Genomic DNA, 15,999 nt, shown 5'->3' with positions numbered 1-15,999 from the left:
GTGATATGCTGAAGTTACTGAAGGAAGTGCATGCCTTAGGCTGTAGGTCAGGCACGTGTAGCTGCGGAGTCACATCCTCAGACTAGATCTGAAAGTACGTTCAACACAGACAGCAGACTTGGCTTCTGCTTGCCTTTTGTGATGATTGGGGCTAAAAAATCCCGTGTAGTAGACACTGCATGATTGCTATAGGGCCTGCTGTTATTCCTACAGGCTTCTGGAGGAAGGAAATATAGAAGCAGCAGCATCTGAGAAACAAAGAATAGAGGAACTTCAGAGAGCTCGGAGGCGGTACATGGAAGAAAACGGCATTGAATATGTACCCAAATTTTTTAAGTAAGTCTATTTACTTGAGTGATAAGTCTCTGTTTTCTCTAGTGTAACCTGACAAAGTACTACAAGAGTTATCACCAACTTGTCTGTTAATCATGAAAGCTTGGGAAGTTGCAGTTTCAAGAAACATAATTAGGCACCTGATCTCTGCCTGAAGCTTTTTTTACATAGTTTAAAGCTTTGTAATTGAAAGATCACTTTCTCACAATGGGCAACAAGCATAATGAACCCCTTGGCCAATGTTTTTGAACTTTTAAGTGGAATAGAAGTATAATATTGAAATATGAGATTTAACTAGGTTATTTTTTTAAGTCATTGCATACACCAAGTAATATCTAAAATGTATCTATAAATGTATATGTATACACTTAAAATTTATTTATTTTTGAGGGAACGGTTTTTCGTTGGTTGGTTTTTCATTAAGCATTCTTCTGAAACAAGGGGTAGTCAGGTAGTCATACCAAATAGCTTGATATTTAGCATAGGGAATCAAAAGCGAAAAGACTGAATGTGCTTGATGCAGTGGTAGTGTAATGTGAGCACAATACAGGGGAGATAAAAAACCATAAATGGTAAAAGGTTTACATTCTGCGAGCTACACCTATTGGGTGATCCCTTGCATGTAATCAAAATCTGTAATGGCCAAAGAGCTTTTATATGACTCCAAGACCTGTTCACACATATCAGACAACAGATTTGCAGTCTGTTTGCAGGCTGTTTTCTCTATCTTCCACTTTTGATATAGGTAAAAGTTGATTTTTGTTTTTAAATCCCTGACACTGTTCTTGTGTTCTTCAGAAACATGAAATTGTATTTAATATTGGTTAGATCAGAGAGGTATGGAATTTGATTTTACATTGCATAAGAGTAGAGATCTATGGTCAAAACTTTATTCCCTCTCTGTATCTCTCCTTCGTTTTTTTTTTTTCCTTTCTACAGAAAAGTTATCGATGCTAATCAAAGAGAAGCCTGGGTTACCAATGAAACCTACTGGGAACTGCGAAAGGATCCTGGCTTTAGTAAAGTAGACATTCCCGTGCTCTGGTAAACTGAGAATGTAGATCTAGTAAACATATCACTCTGAAGAAAAAAAATAACTATGCACAATATGTTTCTTATAGCTAAGCGTGGTTTGTGGGACTACGGAAAAACGTATCATACGCATTTATATTCATCTTTATAATGGACTTTTGAAAGTGCATTAGACCAGGCCCCTGACCACTTCTGGATCTTTTTAATTTTGCAGCAGCCATTAAAAAAAAAAAGGAAAAAAAAGAAAAAAAAAGGAAACAAAAACCTTTTAAAGTTTCATATGCTGAAAATTCAGAAAAAAAGAAGCAGATGAGTTATCCAAAGTCGCTCAGAAGAGGTGGTAAGCGCAAAACTGCAACCGGTGCTTTAAACAGACATTAAGAGTAATATAATTTAAATTTAAAATAAAAAAAAAAGGAAGAAAAAGAGAAAAACATCCATTTTGTTTCAACTATTTTTGTTAAAACCTCTTGGGTCACAACACTGTCATTTCTGGCTTCAGGTTAGTCCTTTGATGTGATGTGCTTGGACTGGCCTTTGTCAAAAAGATATGCTTTTCCGGAAGCTGTTCCCATTCATATGCCATTGTTCATGCCTTAACAAAATATGAAGATGTACAGTAAGTAAATTTAAAATATCTATGCTTAGGCTTGTGTGGAGGGCAGATTTTTAAAGCACTAGAATTTTATCATAATAAAAATATTGGACGAGCTGCATTATTTAAAATCAAAAGACAACCAAACATCTAGCTGTATTTCAGAGGAATAAGATCTACTGTACATGCTTTAGCTTTGGGATGCTGACTGTATAATCAGACTGAAAAGAAACTCCTAGCTGGTTGAATTTGAGACAATTTTGGTAAATGCATAGAAAGTTCATATTCTAAAGTGACTGATGCTGAGATGCAATCATCACTTTTAGCACTGGCTGGACATAGATGTCACAGTTAATCTCATTTTCCCATAACTGTTTATACAATTAGAAGTCCCTGGAGCTTTGCAACAGTGTTAAAAGCACAGAAGGATTTCATGGGAAGGTCTCTGGCTTCTCTCCAGAAGCTGAATAGTACTATAAATGCAACTGTTTTCTGCTACACACACTGTTTACTTTCCTGGCTCTGTTTTTTCCCCATCCACTTTTCTTATCTAAATTTATATTTGAGCGTATGGCAGAGGCTTCCAAATGTTGTAGCTATCAACTACTACTTGTTTTGCCAGAATAGCTTTTGTGCAAAATTATACTTCACATTCTTCCATAAAGTGATTCTATATTTTTTGGTTAAGAACCAAGTCTCTTACATGTTGCTAAGCCTCTGTTAATATAAGTGGGAGAAGGCTTGGCACTTTCTGTTTGAAAATTTCTGAATGATAAACAGTGGGAGGGCAGATTTTAATAGAAGGACAAAAGTAATTTATTAGGTAAAAACTAAGATCCATATAGTATGATCTAGTCTTCCATTTATACATGTATTATATACCCTGCCATCAATGATAGGTTAGATTTCATGCATATACAGTGTATTTCTTTCTGCCCATACACAGCATACATCGTGCACGCAGATTTTTCTATTTATGATTGATTCCAATACCGAGACCTAAAATAAAATTACTAGATAAGTATGTGATCCTGCCAGCAGAGCTGCTTGATCACTCTGGATCACCACACATGCCCAACTCTCAGCCGCCTTCTTCATTTTGCAGAGTCAGCTCCCTATGGAACTCAGATTACCTTGGTTGCTTAATTAAGTTCTCCGTATTGATTGTATGACAAAGCAACTAACAGGGCAACTAGCTACTAATCAGTTCCAATTTCTTCATGCAGTTCTGTTAACAGAATTATGAAAACCTAAAGAACATATTAAGTAGGCTTTTTAAGAATTGTAAATGCTGATGAATTGTTTATCAATATTTGGTATAAAAAAACTATGTGCAGATGAATAGGACTTCTTCCAAAGAAAATTTTAAATTATTCAAAGAATGTTATATTTTTTTTCCTAGTTGAACCAAGTCTGATTTATTAATTTTTTTTATTTATGCAATTTTTATTACAAGAAAATGAAAATATATCAAAGTTTGAGTTTTTAAGTAATATTTTGTTAACTTCATCCTACTTGCTTTAATAACATCACTATGAATCAAATTTGCGCATTGTGTGCAAAATAGCAATTAATTATTCTGTGTTGCTTTCTTTAAAACCAACTCTATTAAACACTTGTCCACCTCTTGCTCCAGTCTTTGTGTGCAGTTCACCGTGATATTAGGAAGAATTATGTGTGTATGACTGCAAGTACATTTGAGGGACAGAACTGCATGTCCTCAGACTTTTAATTTAAATACAGAAAGAAGGTCGTTAGTTTTACAGTGTTCTGGTAGTGCTTTGTGAATGGAATTATTTGCAATGCAAACTGGAACTTGGTGAACAGTGAAGATGCTATTGTTGAATTGTTTTTTACAGTAGTTTATTTGACACTCATTGAAAGAAAAATAGCATTAATATCTTTAGAATTTAAAAAATCCATGGTATGCTAAATCTTTCTATTGAAGGCACTTTCTAAGTCTAGTGAATGTTAAATTAGTTTAATTAGTAAGTAGAGAAAACACAACATGATGCAACACAAAATATTTTCACTCTTTATCAGAAGTTGAAAAGTGCTACCAGATGTACTGTAAAGCAGTTTCTATAGTGCCGAATTCTCTGGATTCTGTGCAAAGTCTGTTATTACATTTTTTTCTCTAATGTTGATGGACATCATGGCATATTTTGGGCTGTTTCTATTGACAGTGGGTCTAGGGGCTTCTATCCAAATTACAATTTTTAGTCAACCTGTGAAATTTCACAGCACTGAGTCACAGGGAATTGCATTCTTTTCACATCCCCTGCCCATGTAGTGCAGAATGGAGTATCCAAAGTTGCAAAGAGAATGCACCACTGGCTGTTTTGCAGCCTGGCACCTATTGTAAGTACCTGCTCTTTTTAGCAGGGCTTCTGCTCAGGCATCCCTTCTCAGCATGTGTGATTTTTCTGCTCCAGGAGCAGATCTTTCCACTTCTATTGAACCTCATGAAGTGTTTTCTGGTCCAGTCCTCAAGGTGAGCAGTGTCCCTCTGGTTCAAGCTTTGCCATTTGGCATGCCATCTCATCCTCCTGATTTAATGTCGTCTGTGAACTCGTTAGCATGTAGTCTTTTGTCCTTGTCTGGGTCACTGGTGAGATGTTGATTGACATGGGCCACAAAATTGGTCCCTGCAGGGCTGTCCTCATTGCAGGCTGCCAGCGGGGCGTAAAACATTGATAAATGCCCTTCAAGCCTGGGCATTTAGACAGTTTTCAGCCCACATCTCTCCATTCATCCAGGCAGTTTTTCCTTTTGGAAGGCATGAAAAATACTATCCAACTCAGTAGATTTAATTGCTATAGGTTTGGTAGGTGATGAAAATTTGTGTAATCTTTTGGCATTTAAAACCTTTTAAGCAATTTAAGGTACACTAACTTTCACTTGAGAGACATATCCCTTACTTTTTTCCCTGTTTTTTCTCAGAGCACTTATTTCTGTACAAAATACACAACTTTCATGCTTTTTTTTCATAATAGTGAGCTGTAGTTTCAATTAATATTTTAAATGTGTATCTTAATTTCCTCCCTGCTCTGGAACTGTGAATATGATCGGTAATAATAGCTATTTTCATCAGATGTAATGTGTGACAAAGACCTTAATAGCTTCATTCTTATTTTAGATCAGTATTAACAAGGTGGTAGATTTTTCTGCATATCAGAAATTGTTATCTCACTGGGAGAGACTATTTGAATATGAGTTGGTTTTCATACAGTATCACTGTGATTAAAAAGTCATCTAGACACCCATTCTAATTTTAGACAGATGTAAGTTGCATGAAATAAACTTTTTTGTATTTAGCTTTAAAAGTGAAAATCACACTGTAGTAGTCTTTTCATCTTGCAAATAATGTTACCCTTTTTTTTTTCCTCATTTTGAACTTCTGACTCCAAATGAGGTTGTATGGCATCTGTAGGTTTTATTTGAATAGCACATGCCAGGAATATGTCAGGTATTACAGTGCATATACATGGCCCAGTTTTGAAAGATATTATGCTTAATTACCTACTGAACACTGTCAGCAAGCAAATTACACAAACCTTAGGGCACACTAGGAGCCAGTGCTGGTCCTGCCCTCATGGGCACCTGCTGAGGAGTTTGCATTTGGGCTATGTCCATGTCCTCTGTTTGCAGTGGAGGTCACATCATTTTCTCACCTCTCACCAGTGGAGCCCAGCACAAATGTAGTCTTGCTTTGAGTTTCTCTCAAAAAATCTGAATTTTTAGAAATACCCTAAGGGAAGGGAGGTTCATTTGCAATTGCACAATAACCAAGAGGGCTGAATGTACCAATTCTCTGTGTTTTGCTTAAGTTTCTTTCCCTAGCAAAGCTGTGTTAGTATAGGGAGGGTTTGTGTGGTCTCTTTATTTTACAGGATTTTAAACATTGTCTGGTGCAACAATAAACAGTAACTATTTAACATGCCATCGGCTGCAGTTGTAATCTGAGGAATTAACATTTTTATATGTTCAGACTAATACTAGAGCTGCATAATGAAAGTAAGAGAGACTTTTCCAGATTAAATCCACCTGAGAGTGTATTTGTATTCATATGCTAAATTTACAGTAGGGATTAAGTTAGAGAGTTTGGCTCACCTGGTGGAATAAGATTAACGTTGACAAAATTGTGTAAGAAACACTGGAGTGGCTTCACTGGTAACCTTGTGTTATACACAGGCCTGGGAGAAAGTTAACAAAATTTGCTATAACTGCTTACCTGGGCAGCTACTGGGGTGAAAAATACTATCTTGCTTTTTCTTTCTGTCTGTCATTAAATATTAGTCCTTAAAACTGTATAAAACTTGAAATTGCTCTTTAGTAAATATATTGATAGAAGTCGAGATATATTTAGTATAAAAAGTAGTATAATTTTCTACTTTACCATCCATGGTTACTTTTATGATAATTCTGATAACACTCAGTATTTTCATTAAGAAAGGTCTTTTTTTCTTATTATTTTCTCTTTTTTTGTTTTTGTTTTTTTTTTAACAGAAGAATCTAGACTAAGTATGTTAATATAGGTTTAATTAGAACAGTGTCTGGAACCCAGAAGAATGTTGCAAATCTGAGTAAGGTCAGAGAAACGGCTTATTTATAGCAATTTACTTTATTTTTGTACTATATATTGTAAGGAGTCTACTTACAAAAGCAAATGCATTATTTGCTTTTTAAACTAGGGTATGTAAAGTACTTCCATTCATTGGCTTTGGTGTAAACTACATATTTCTTTCACTAAATTAGAAGGCCTCTTATAAAAGGATTTTTATATGGTCTCTTGCAAGTTTAAAAAGTGATATTGTTGTACTTGTGTTTTATATGCCAATCTTCTCCTTTGTCAAATTTTGTGGCGTTATAAATCCCTCATATCTTTCACTTTTTTTACCTTCCGTGCAATCTTTGACAAACCTCAGAAAAGAAAGGGGAGGAGGAGACAACAATGGAGAGTGGTGAAACTAGTCACAGAAGCTGTCTGTATGAGATGTAAAAAAATACAAAGTTTTCTAACTTCTATAAATTAAAATGTCAGTGGAGCTGTTGAATTCATTTCAGGCAGGTTATCTTAATACCATTTTTCTTTGCACTGATCCATGACAGCATGAAAAAAGGGAAGACTGGTGACATTTGCTCAGAATTAATGTGAAGGTGAAGGGAAGTTTTTATTCCTTTTATAAATAAAAAATGGCTGTAGCCAGCATTTGGCTGAAGGTGTCTTGGTAATGTGGACAAAGGGAGTTACATATTTTATAAATACAGAAACCATAAAGTCTGAATATATAATCAGCAGTTTGTAATATATTCTTTCTAACCTATGAATAATTCATTTAAGTGTGGTAAAGCTACTTATTGGTACTCCTGGAGCAATGATTCAGATGTCTCCTGTGAAACACTAAAATGTATTTCCATATTGACTGCTACTTTTAATGGTCTGCATTGATGAAAGGGGGATATCTTATGCTAATATATAATGTTGCTGGCCCAGAACATTGGGCATGCAAAATGGGAAGAGGTGAGGAAATTCCTTCAAAAGTTCAGGAGTGGGTAACTTATCTGAGTATCAAAATGATGTGCTATACAAGAGCAGCACACACACTGGGAAATATCCAACCAGAACTGTTGTTCTTCACTGAGATACTTACTCCTTGTGCCAGTTGGTGCAGCCACACATGCAGTGTCTTTTTCTGAAGTAGCATCACTTCCTAGGATTGCACTTGTGTTCCAGTGGTTGATTTGTCAGATCCACCAAGAACAATCAGTGTTAGAGTCAGGACTGCAAACTCAGATTTCTTGTCTACTAGTCCTGTGCTGAATTCTCTCTCTTTCTTTGTTAAATTCACCTGAACAAGGAATATTACAGTAACATTAACATAGTTAATACAAGGTTAATCCTTACTATTTTCCAGGCAAAGGAAAATTCAGGATAGCTCATTTAACTAGATGGAGGAATCACAGGTGAGATCTACTATCCTTGTATCTGCTTAATATTTTATAAAATATTTTGAGACTGGATCACAATAAATATATTAAAATCACTTTGTCACCTGTCTCAAAATCAACCTTGAAAATTGTCATTCCAATCTGAGGTTAGAAAATAGGTCTATTTAGTTCTCAAAATAAGTGTTACTTGTGTTCTTTAGTGGTTGACATATAGAATAATAAATTCAGATCACAATAAATTTTATTTTCAGCTAAGTCTCACAGAAGACCCGACTGAGCAGAAAAATAAATGCTGATGAGTGTACTTTGGTATGCAGGGATAAATGCAAAATGACAACTTCTACCTTAGTCAAGCTTTCATTCTAATTAGCAAAGACACTGTTTTTGTTCCTTTGTAATTATTTGTAAACTACTTGTTTTCAAAAGTTATTTCCTGACTGAGAATTAATCACATATGAAGTTTGTGTTCTAAAAATTAAACAATGTTTGGAACTCTGCAGACATAAACAGTGATGCTTCTGTCTTGCACCTAATGCTCACATCTTGCTAAATCTCCAGCTCTCAGGGTGGACCAATAAAATTTCACCCTTGGACCAAACAGAAATATCAGTGGGCTTTTCCAAAGGGATTCTTCTATGTATATTGATTGGTGTCTAAGTTATTTACTATAAAATAAGTAAGAAATCAAGCTGCTAGTATTTGATGCCTGAGATAGTTTTGTTCCTCAAAATGCATAGCAAACTACTTGTTCTTCATCTGTTACTGCTAGATTGTCTGAAGAGGATACTTTTATTTAGTATGTAAAAAGCCATCATAAAATTAAACAAAAATTAAGAATCCAGAGAGATTGTTAAGATAGTTCTGTATTAGGATATTAGGTATATTTTCTTTGTTGTAACCAGTAGCAAGACTCTTCTCTGGGTCTTTATCTACTTTTCTCTGTATAATTAAGTGGTTAGTGATTTATGATTTCCTAGTACTTCAGTAGCAAAGAATTTTGTATTTTCTCACACTTTTGCACAAAGTACATATAAATTTGGAATAATGTCACACTTTTTTGGTGTGACTGGATCCCATGCGCACATTTAGGAAATGTAGTAAATGTTCATATTTTTTACCTTGCTCAGATTATGAGAATGCTATTAGAAGAGTAAAGTTATATTAGCTGTCATTTTTACATTGCCTTACTGAGCTTCTTTGCTTTTAACAGCCTTTTAGACGGGAAACAGCCCCATGCCAATTCTTTATCAGACCAAAATGTCAGAATCTAAATAGCTAAAAGAGCATTCTTTGCTGATTGCCCATATCCCTGTGCTTGTTCTGAAAAAACCCCCATATCTGTTCATTCCTCGTACATCTCTTCGCGTAGCATACTTGTAAAAGGGGATTCTCAGAGTCTTCCCACTGTGATTATGCTATTATGTCAGCAAGAAAGGCATACAGAAACTTGCTTTGTGATTTTTAAGATGAATTTGAAGGCAAATAGTTGCTTTCTAGAAGCATAACATATAGAGCCAGTGCTACTTTTCAGTACTGGGTAGACAGTGTCTGTTTTAGAGGGAAATAACAGACTGTAATGAGAAAGGGTCTGAATTCCTAGATGCACCAGATAAAATTCTTTCTGTTGTTTGAAAGCAAGAGAAAAGGGTTGCTTAAGGGAAAGAAAGACACTAAGAAATATTTATGTACCCAGCCACCCAACTGTTGCAGAAGGCATTATTTTTGAGCACTGTAGTACTAAGCCTTACCTGCAGCACCCTTAATTTTATGCTCAAACGTTCACTGTGGACTTAAATAATGAGATGAAGAAGAATAGGATACAGGGAAAAAAACCCCAATACCATCATTTCTAAATACTCAATAGAATATTGATTTGCAAACACTTGTGGTGAAAATTATATAAGCTACTTATTATATTGCAATTTTCAAAAGCATAAATTTAGTCCCTCATAGTGCATTCAGTAATTTAACATTAAAAAATATTCTTGATTGATCATGATTGATTTCTTGCAAATGCATTCATCCATGCTTGACTTCACAAGTTTGAGATGTCTTCAGGATGATTCTTTTTTATGTCTTATTATTCTGATTTCAAATATGGGCTGTAATTGTGCCTGTAAAAATAATTTTATTGCTTATGGTTACTAGGCATCAGGAGCTGAGGAATAATACAGAAAGAATATAATTTGCATATTCCAAATCTATAGACTTTTATTTCACTGTAAGAGTTAATCAGCAATGCACATCAGATTTTTCTCTGCTTCATTTGCTTGGACTCTGATGTTGTACAGGCAAGAATACTTAGTATGAACATTGCAGTTTAAATCAGTTTAAAAGATGTAGATGCTTAAGTTCAAATAAAAATGCTCAACAGTGAAATTCCTAGGAAAAATACATAGCTGGTTACCTGGTTACACCAGGCTTTAGATTAGTTGATTTTTAGTTCCTATATGCTTAAACAAATAAGCTTCTACACAGACAAGGCTTGAGCTGCTGTTGGTACTCCATTCTCCATTGAAATCAGTGAGCTTTCAGGTGAGTGGATGATGTAGCTACCTAAATCTATTTCAGCTGTAGGCCTAATGTGCAGTCAAGCCTAGTTATTCAACTAGTTGCACTAAAGATTAATTTTGAACATGTGCACCGAGTTGTGGAAGATAAAATGTGTGAAATACAGTTGGTTTGACCGCTTGCCGCTCAGAGCAATATATTTGACTTTCCTTTGACTCGCTTGCGTTTTGGAACCTTGTTCTGGAGCTTGTGGTATTTAAAAACAACTTAACTTCATGTCTCTGCAAAGCTCAATTAGATGTGACATTTGGAAGAAAGAACAGTACATTGAAACAATGACAATTTATCATATTATGTCTCACTCTGGCAAGCTTAATTGTAAGAATATTTGCAATTCTTTTTTCCCGTTTCCCTATACTTTCCCCACAATGGTGCCTGGCCAGAGTTTAAGGTTGCTACCACTGTATGCCAGTCAAAAAAAGGAGTCTGATCTTTCTGATTTGTGGAGAAGGGGGTGGCTGACTAAGAGCACACTTCTAATCTCAGCCCAGAAAAGCATGAATGCAAGAAAGTGCCTCTTCTGTCTAAGGCTTTAGCACATAAACAGAATTGCTTTTTTTTGGTATATTGAGTTTTCTGGCTACTTCTGAGATTGAACCTAGCCAGAAAGGAACAGTTAAGAGAACAGTTTTAAGTTTCCATGTAATGCAGCTGCAACACTTACTCTGTGTCTTTGCACTTATATGTTGGTTTTGAACGTACTGTTGTAGTAATCCAGAGAGCAGATGAGGCCTCACACTGACTACCTCTCATGCAATAAAAACCAAGCTCATTCAGTATTTAATGTTGATTACAGTCAAGCATCCTTTGGCCACATGATTCAGGGAGGTGGTAGTGGGGGGAATAGTAAACAAAAAGTAATAATTAAGACTTTTTTCCAGTGATATATGTGGTATACACAATACCCATAATACCAAGTCCAACTGAAGGAGGTCCTACAGCTTCTGGTAGGAAATAAAAAGTGAACTTGGCTATGCTATAGTTTTTGTTGTGCTCTAAAACGTAACAAAAGATGTCATCTGTTTCCTTCAGACTAAGTCAGATTTACCAGGATATTGTGTCCAAAACACATAACACAGTTTTAGTTTTTGAGGAAACATGACGCTCTTTTACCTGTTGCAATGTAATTGGATAATGCATGTACAAATGACTTGTGTAGCCTGCCAATGAATGTTGCTAATGCCTTACCAAAAAAAAAAAAAAAAAGATAAAGCATATTTTTTGTATTTTTTTTCCTCAGAGGCAAATCCAAACAATGCTAGATTTGGGAAACTGTTTACTGAAAAGCATTTTCTAATAGATCTCTGAAGAAGTGCAATTGTATAATTATTATTGTTCAGTGCATACAGTACATTGTCTCCATCACTCTGTACACTGCTGCTATTAGTGCTTGTTCTAATAAATCTCAATGTACACTGTTTAAACTGCTGTCATTTGTGTTCTGATTTATTAACATAACATTGAGAATATGGTTTTTGAATGAACTATTTGTAGCTGGTGAAGTGAATTGGGTATTAATTGTAAAATTCTTAATATATATTGTACAGATTGATTTAGAAGAGGTGGGTGATAGTGGCAGCAATAGCACTGAAACAGTGGCTTCTCAATAGCATCACTGTTCCTTTCTAACCTTTTTCCACTGCAGGAATATTTTAGTAAAACTTGTCCCATGTGATTCTCTGCACAGTTTCCTTTAGATCTGTCAGGAACTATCAACTGCAGTCTCAAAGAAGGTAATTTTCTTTTTGGCAGTTCCTGGTTTAATCTTCATGCTACAGCTGGTAAGAGCTTTTTTTTATTTTTTTTCACTTCATCTTGCTCTCTGTGATTAAAGGGAGCTTGCAGTATGCTCCCCAAGTTTTGTGAGAGGGTGTAGGAAAAACAGGTCCTGATGTTCTCTAATAGAATTGAAAAAAGAGGTGTGGAAATTAAAAAAAAAAATTGACACTCACCCCTTCTGGAATCTTGGAAAAATAGTGGTATGGCATTTTTCCATTATGTGTTCTTGTCAGTTGTTCAACCATTAAATTTCCTTAAAACATAAAAACCAAGAATTTGATTGGGAGGAGAAAATAAGGGTTTTTTTCTTGGCATTATAAAAAGAACAAGTGTTCAAACAGTCTGGAATGCTGCCTGAGTGGAAGCAATTGCAAAGGAAAGGAAAAGCTTTTTTCATGAATGGCAGTGCTTTCTTTCTTGTGTCAGAGTACACATCTGATCTTGTTCAAACCAATGCTTTGAGGCAGGTGGCACACTGGGAACTTATTCCCTGTTAAAGAACTCTGTGAGCAAAAATCAGCTCTGCTTTCACATTTGAGTAGTTGAGATCTGTACTTTGCCTCTGAATGCTTTGCAAAACAAATCGAACAGTTCTGAATGACTGTGACTCAGCGAAATTTCTGTGCATGAGTGAAGTGTGAAAAGTTCTGTCGTTACTTAGTTGATTAAAAGAAGATCAACACAACAAACCTTTGGGAATAGAGTACAAGAGGCCTGTGAGGCAGCACTAGCAACCTGACAACTAATTTAGCATCAAAACTATTACTTTAGGTATGAAAGTAAATTATATATTTAAATTTAATCTAACCAAGAGACAGATGATACTTCTTCATAACCACAAACATGTAGGCGCTGTGGTGTGGTGAAGAGAGACAGTGTGGGAAGCTGTTGACAAGATTTCATCCTGACTCAGCTAAAGGAGTTGCCCACAGAAAGCTGTTCCAAGTTTCACTGCTGGTACAAAAATCTGTTCTAATGTGATGATACACAGCATGTTTGTACAGCGAACATATCAAGCTACATGGTTCTCCAAGTCCTTATGATCTCATTAAATATTTAAGTTGGCCTAAATGTTAAAGAAACCTACAAGTATGCAATATTGAGTTTTCCTGCACCACAATATGCAAAATTATTTTTTGGGTGACTAATTATTACTAAATCAGATTTAAAGAAACTAAACTGAAATATTATTCAAACCCAGGTACTCTATTTTGATTGGTGGAAGTAGCTTGGTTGTATGCTGTAATGTTTATGTAACAAATTGACCACTTCTTTTGGCTGAAAGATGGGCCTGCTTCTCATAGGTAGTAAGTATAAATGCAAACATACTATCTCAGCACATCTGTCCCTGGAGGACTATTTTTGCATGTCTTTTTAGTAAATGCTTCACAGCTAAGACATCCATCTGCCCAGTTGTATTGGGGCAATTACAAAGAAGCAAAAGCTGGGGTATTTCATACACACTAAAGATGGACACGTGAAACACTGATCTGCAATAATCTGCGCATCCAAGAACAAAGGTCTGAAACCTGAAGGTAAGTCTGTTGAAGAACATATAAAACTCACCAGAATGTGTGTTCCTTAATTGCATTTGTGTTTCCTTTTATCATCAACGTGGCTCTAGTGAGAAGGCAGTGAAGTGGTACAAGGAACCAACTGTGCAGCACATCCAGGTTGACAGATGTTTGATTGTTTAAAGGTGAAAGAGGGGTAATGTCAACCAAAAGACAGAGAGAAAACAGTTGAACTCCACGTCTTGAAGCCTTTCACTGATGTAAAGCTTACAGTGCAGTACAGCTTTAAATGCTTTGGTTGCTGGGCAGGTGACGTGCACCGCACAGCACCTCCTGGCAGGAGATCTAACTTTTCTGTGTGTGTAGCACGGACTGTGAGTATGTATTGTCATAGTTTATTCTGTAGCGGAGAATAGAAGGAGGTCACAACAGTTTGCTTGAGCTGTAAACTGGAAGAGTGATATGTAAGAAGCAAAGTGATAGCAAGTGTGTGCTGCATGTCTTTCAAATGGACTGCTTAAGGTGACCCTGAAAATAGTTTAGAACAGCCCTAAAGTTATGGTTTAGATATCTGTATAGAAAAGGATGACAGCATTTCCTGGACCTTTTAATTTTTTTTTTTTAAGTTCATTCTGTTTTGTAAAGTAACTGTTCACACACAAAAGTTTCATAAACACACAGGTCCATTAAAATAGATACCTTTAGAAGCTTCTTATTAAAATTTTCTCATGACACTACAAACAGTGGTGGAATATTCAAAAGGATGTGGCTCCACAAGAATTAAAGCATGCAGGCAACTTAAAACATTTTAGGACTGGGCTTTTGCAACAAAATTAAAATATGCCACTGCTAATTCAATTGTTCCCCTATACTGCATAATGAAAATATCATTTGGGAACTAATTTAAAATTTCCACTGCACTTGGACTGTATTAGAAAGAAATCCAACATGGAAGTATCTCTGCTGAAGCTAAGTCTGCTGAAAACCTTCTTGCTTTCCTTCCCACGGTGATCTCTGAATGCCATAACGCTTTGTGAGCAGCATTCACTGCAAGCAACGTGCCAAGTGACCCCAGTATCCCAGCAAACTGCTAAATCAGGAGTTCAGCTTGACAGTGGTAATGCCCTCATCCCCCTGAACTTGGTATGGGAACTGGCTGGTTTTGCTTATACTAGAGAACCTATAGGCAGACTCCACCTTAAAGAAATAAAATATAATAAGGACCATATTTTGTCCCATAAATTCTTACCACCTGAATATATAACAGGATCTGTATTGCACAGATCCTGTCTTTCTAGGGAAGTACTCATGCCATATGCTGGAAAGTTGTGGAATTTTGCAAGTAATTTTTTTCAGTAGCATTTTCTTTTGCTGGTTTTTATATGTTAAATTCTTGCACTTATTCCTTGGCAGAGATCTGTAGGTAAGCATAATACAGATCAAAGGCAATTCAGCAAGGAGGTCTGTCAACCAATGGAATCTTTTTGCACACTAAGAAGATATTAAACAAATTACCAGTATAATTTGGTACAGATTGTGGGTTTAATCCTTTCAAGTGAAACATCAACTTGGTTTATCCAATCAGTTAACACTGAAAGCTGACTGCTTTCTCATACTAATTTTATTATATGGTTGACTGTGACAAGAAACAAAATCAGATCAGTTCACATGGGTTACAAGAAACATCAAAATAATCTACAGGTGGTTTAAGGTTTTTGGATTGAAAATTGTGAAATAGTTCCACATATTCAGTTCCTTGGAAAAATCTCTTTAGACACCTCATAATTACAGGTGTCCAATATTCTTGCAGGGATAATGTAGGATAACTATCTAATAGTAAAACAAGAACCATTATGGAATTACCTAATAACTGCAAGAAGCCTTCTGCATCCTCAAAGGTTATGCATAAGGCAGGACAGTCCTCTAGAATTTACTCTTAAAAAATCTCCACATTCATATCAATATGATGTAAGGAAAAAATGCAGTATTTAAGCTTAAAAGTTGTCAACTACATATAGCTAAGGCTTGCTCTGTTATTGTTCCATGGCTAAGACCCACTCTGAAAAAACAGAACTCGTCTCACATAGGAAACAAATTATCTTGCTGTTCCCTCCTGGTGAGGATCATAGGAAAGAAAATGAAGAACATGGAACTGAATAAGCTACGTTGAATCTGCTCCCCATATTGAGGCATGAGCTGTTCTTGGGCAAATGTAGAAGCGCA

At 35.8% G+C, this 15,999-nt stretch overlaps 1 protein-coding gene across 7 annotated transcripts in view; it reads left to right on the top strand.

The window, feature by feature from the left end:
• The window catches only part of OSBPL6 (oxysterol binding protein like 6), a 98,856-nt gene extending 86,949 nt beyond the window's left edge, over window positions 1-11,907 (top strand). For all 7 annotated transcript variants that reach the window (XM_050340569.1, XM_050340568.1, XM_050340573.1 and 4 more), the window contains 2 exons: window positions 214-336; window positions 1,273-11,907. In XM_050340569.1, coding sequence (XP_050196526.1) covers window positions 214-336; window positions 1,273-1,381 — 232 coding nt within the window. In that variant the 3' untranslated portion in view covers window positions 1,382-11,907. The remainder of the gene's footprint in view (window positions 1-213; window positions 337-1,272) is intronic.
• The last annotated feature ends 4,092 nt before the right edge of the window (window positions 11,908-15,999 follow it).

Source organism: Myiozetetes cayanensis, unplaced genomic scaffold, assembly GCF_022539395.1.
Source record: "Myiozetetes cayanensis isolate MyiCay16 unplaced genomic scaffold, myiCay2020 scf9, whole genome shotgun sequence".
NCBI lineage: Eukaryota > Metazoa > Chordata > Aves > Passeriformes > Tyrannidae > Myiozetetes > Myiozetetes cayanensis.
Note: the sequence above shows the minus strand (reverse complement) of the source record. Positions and strands in the feature narration are given on the sequence as shown.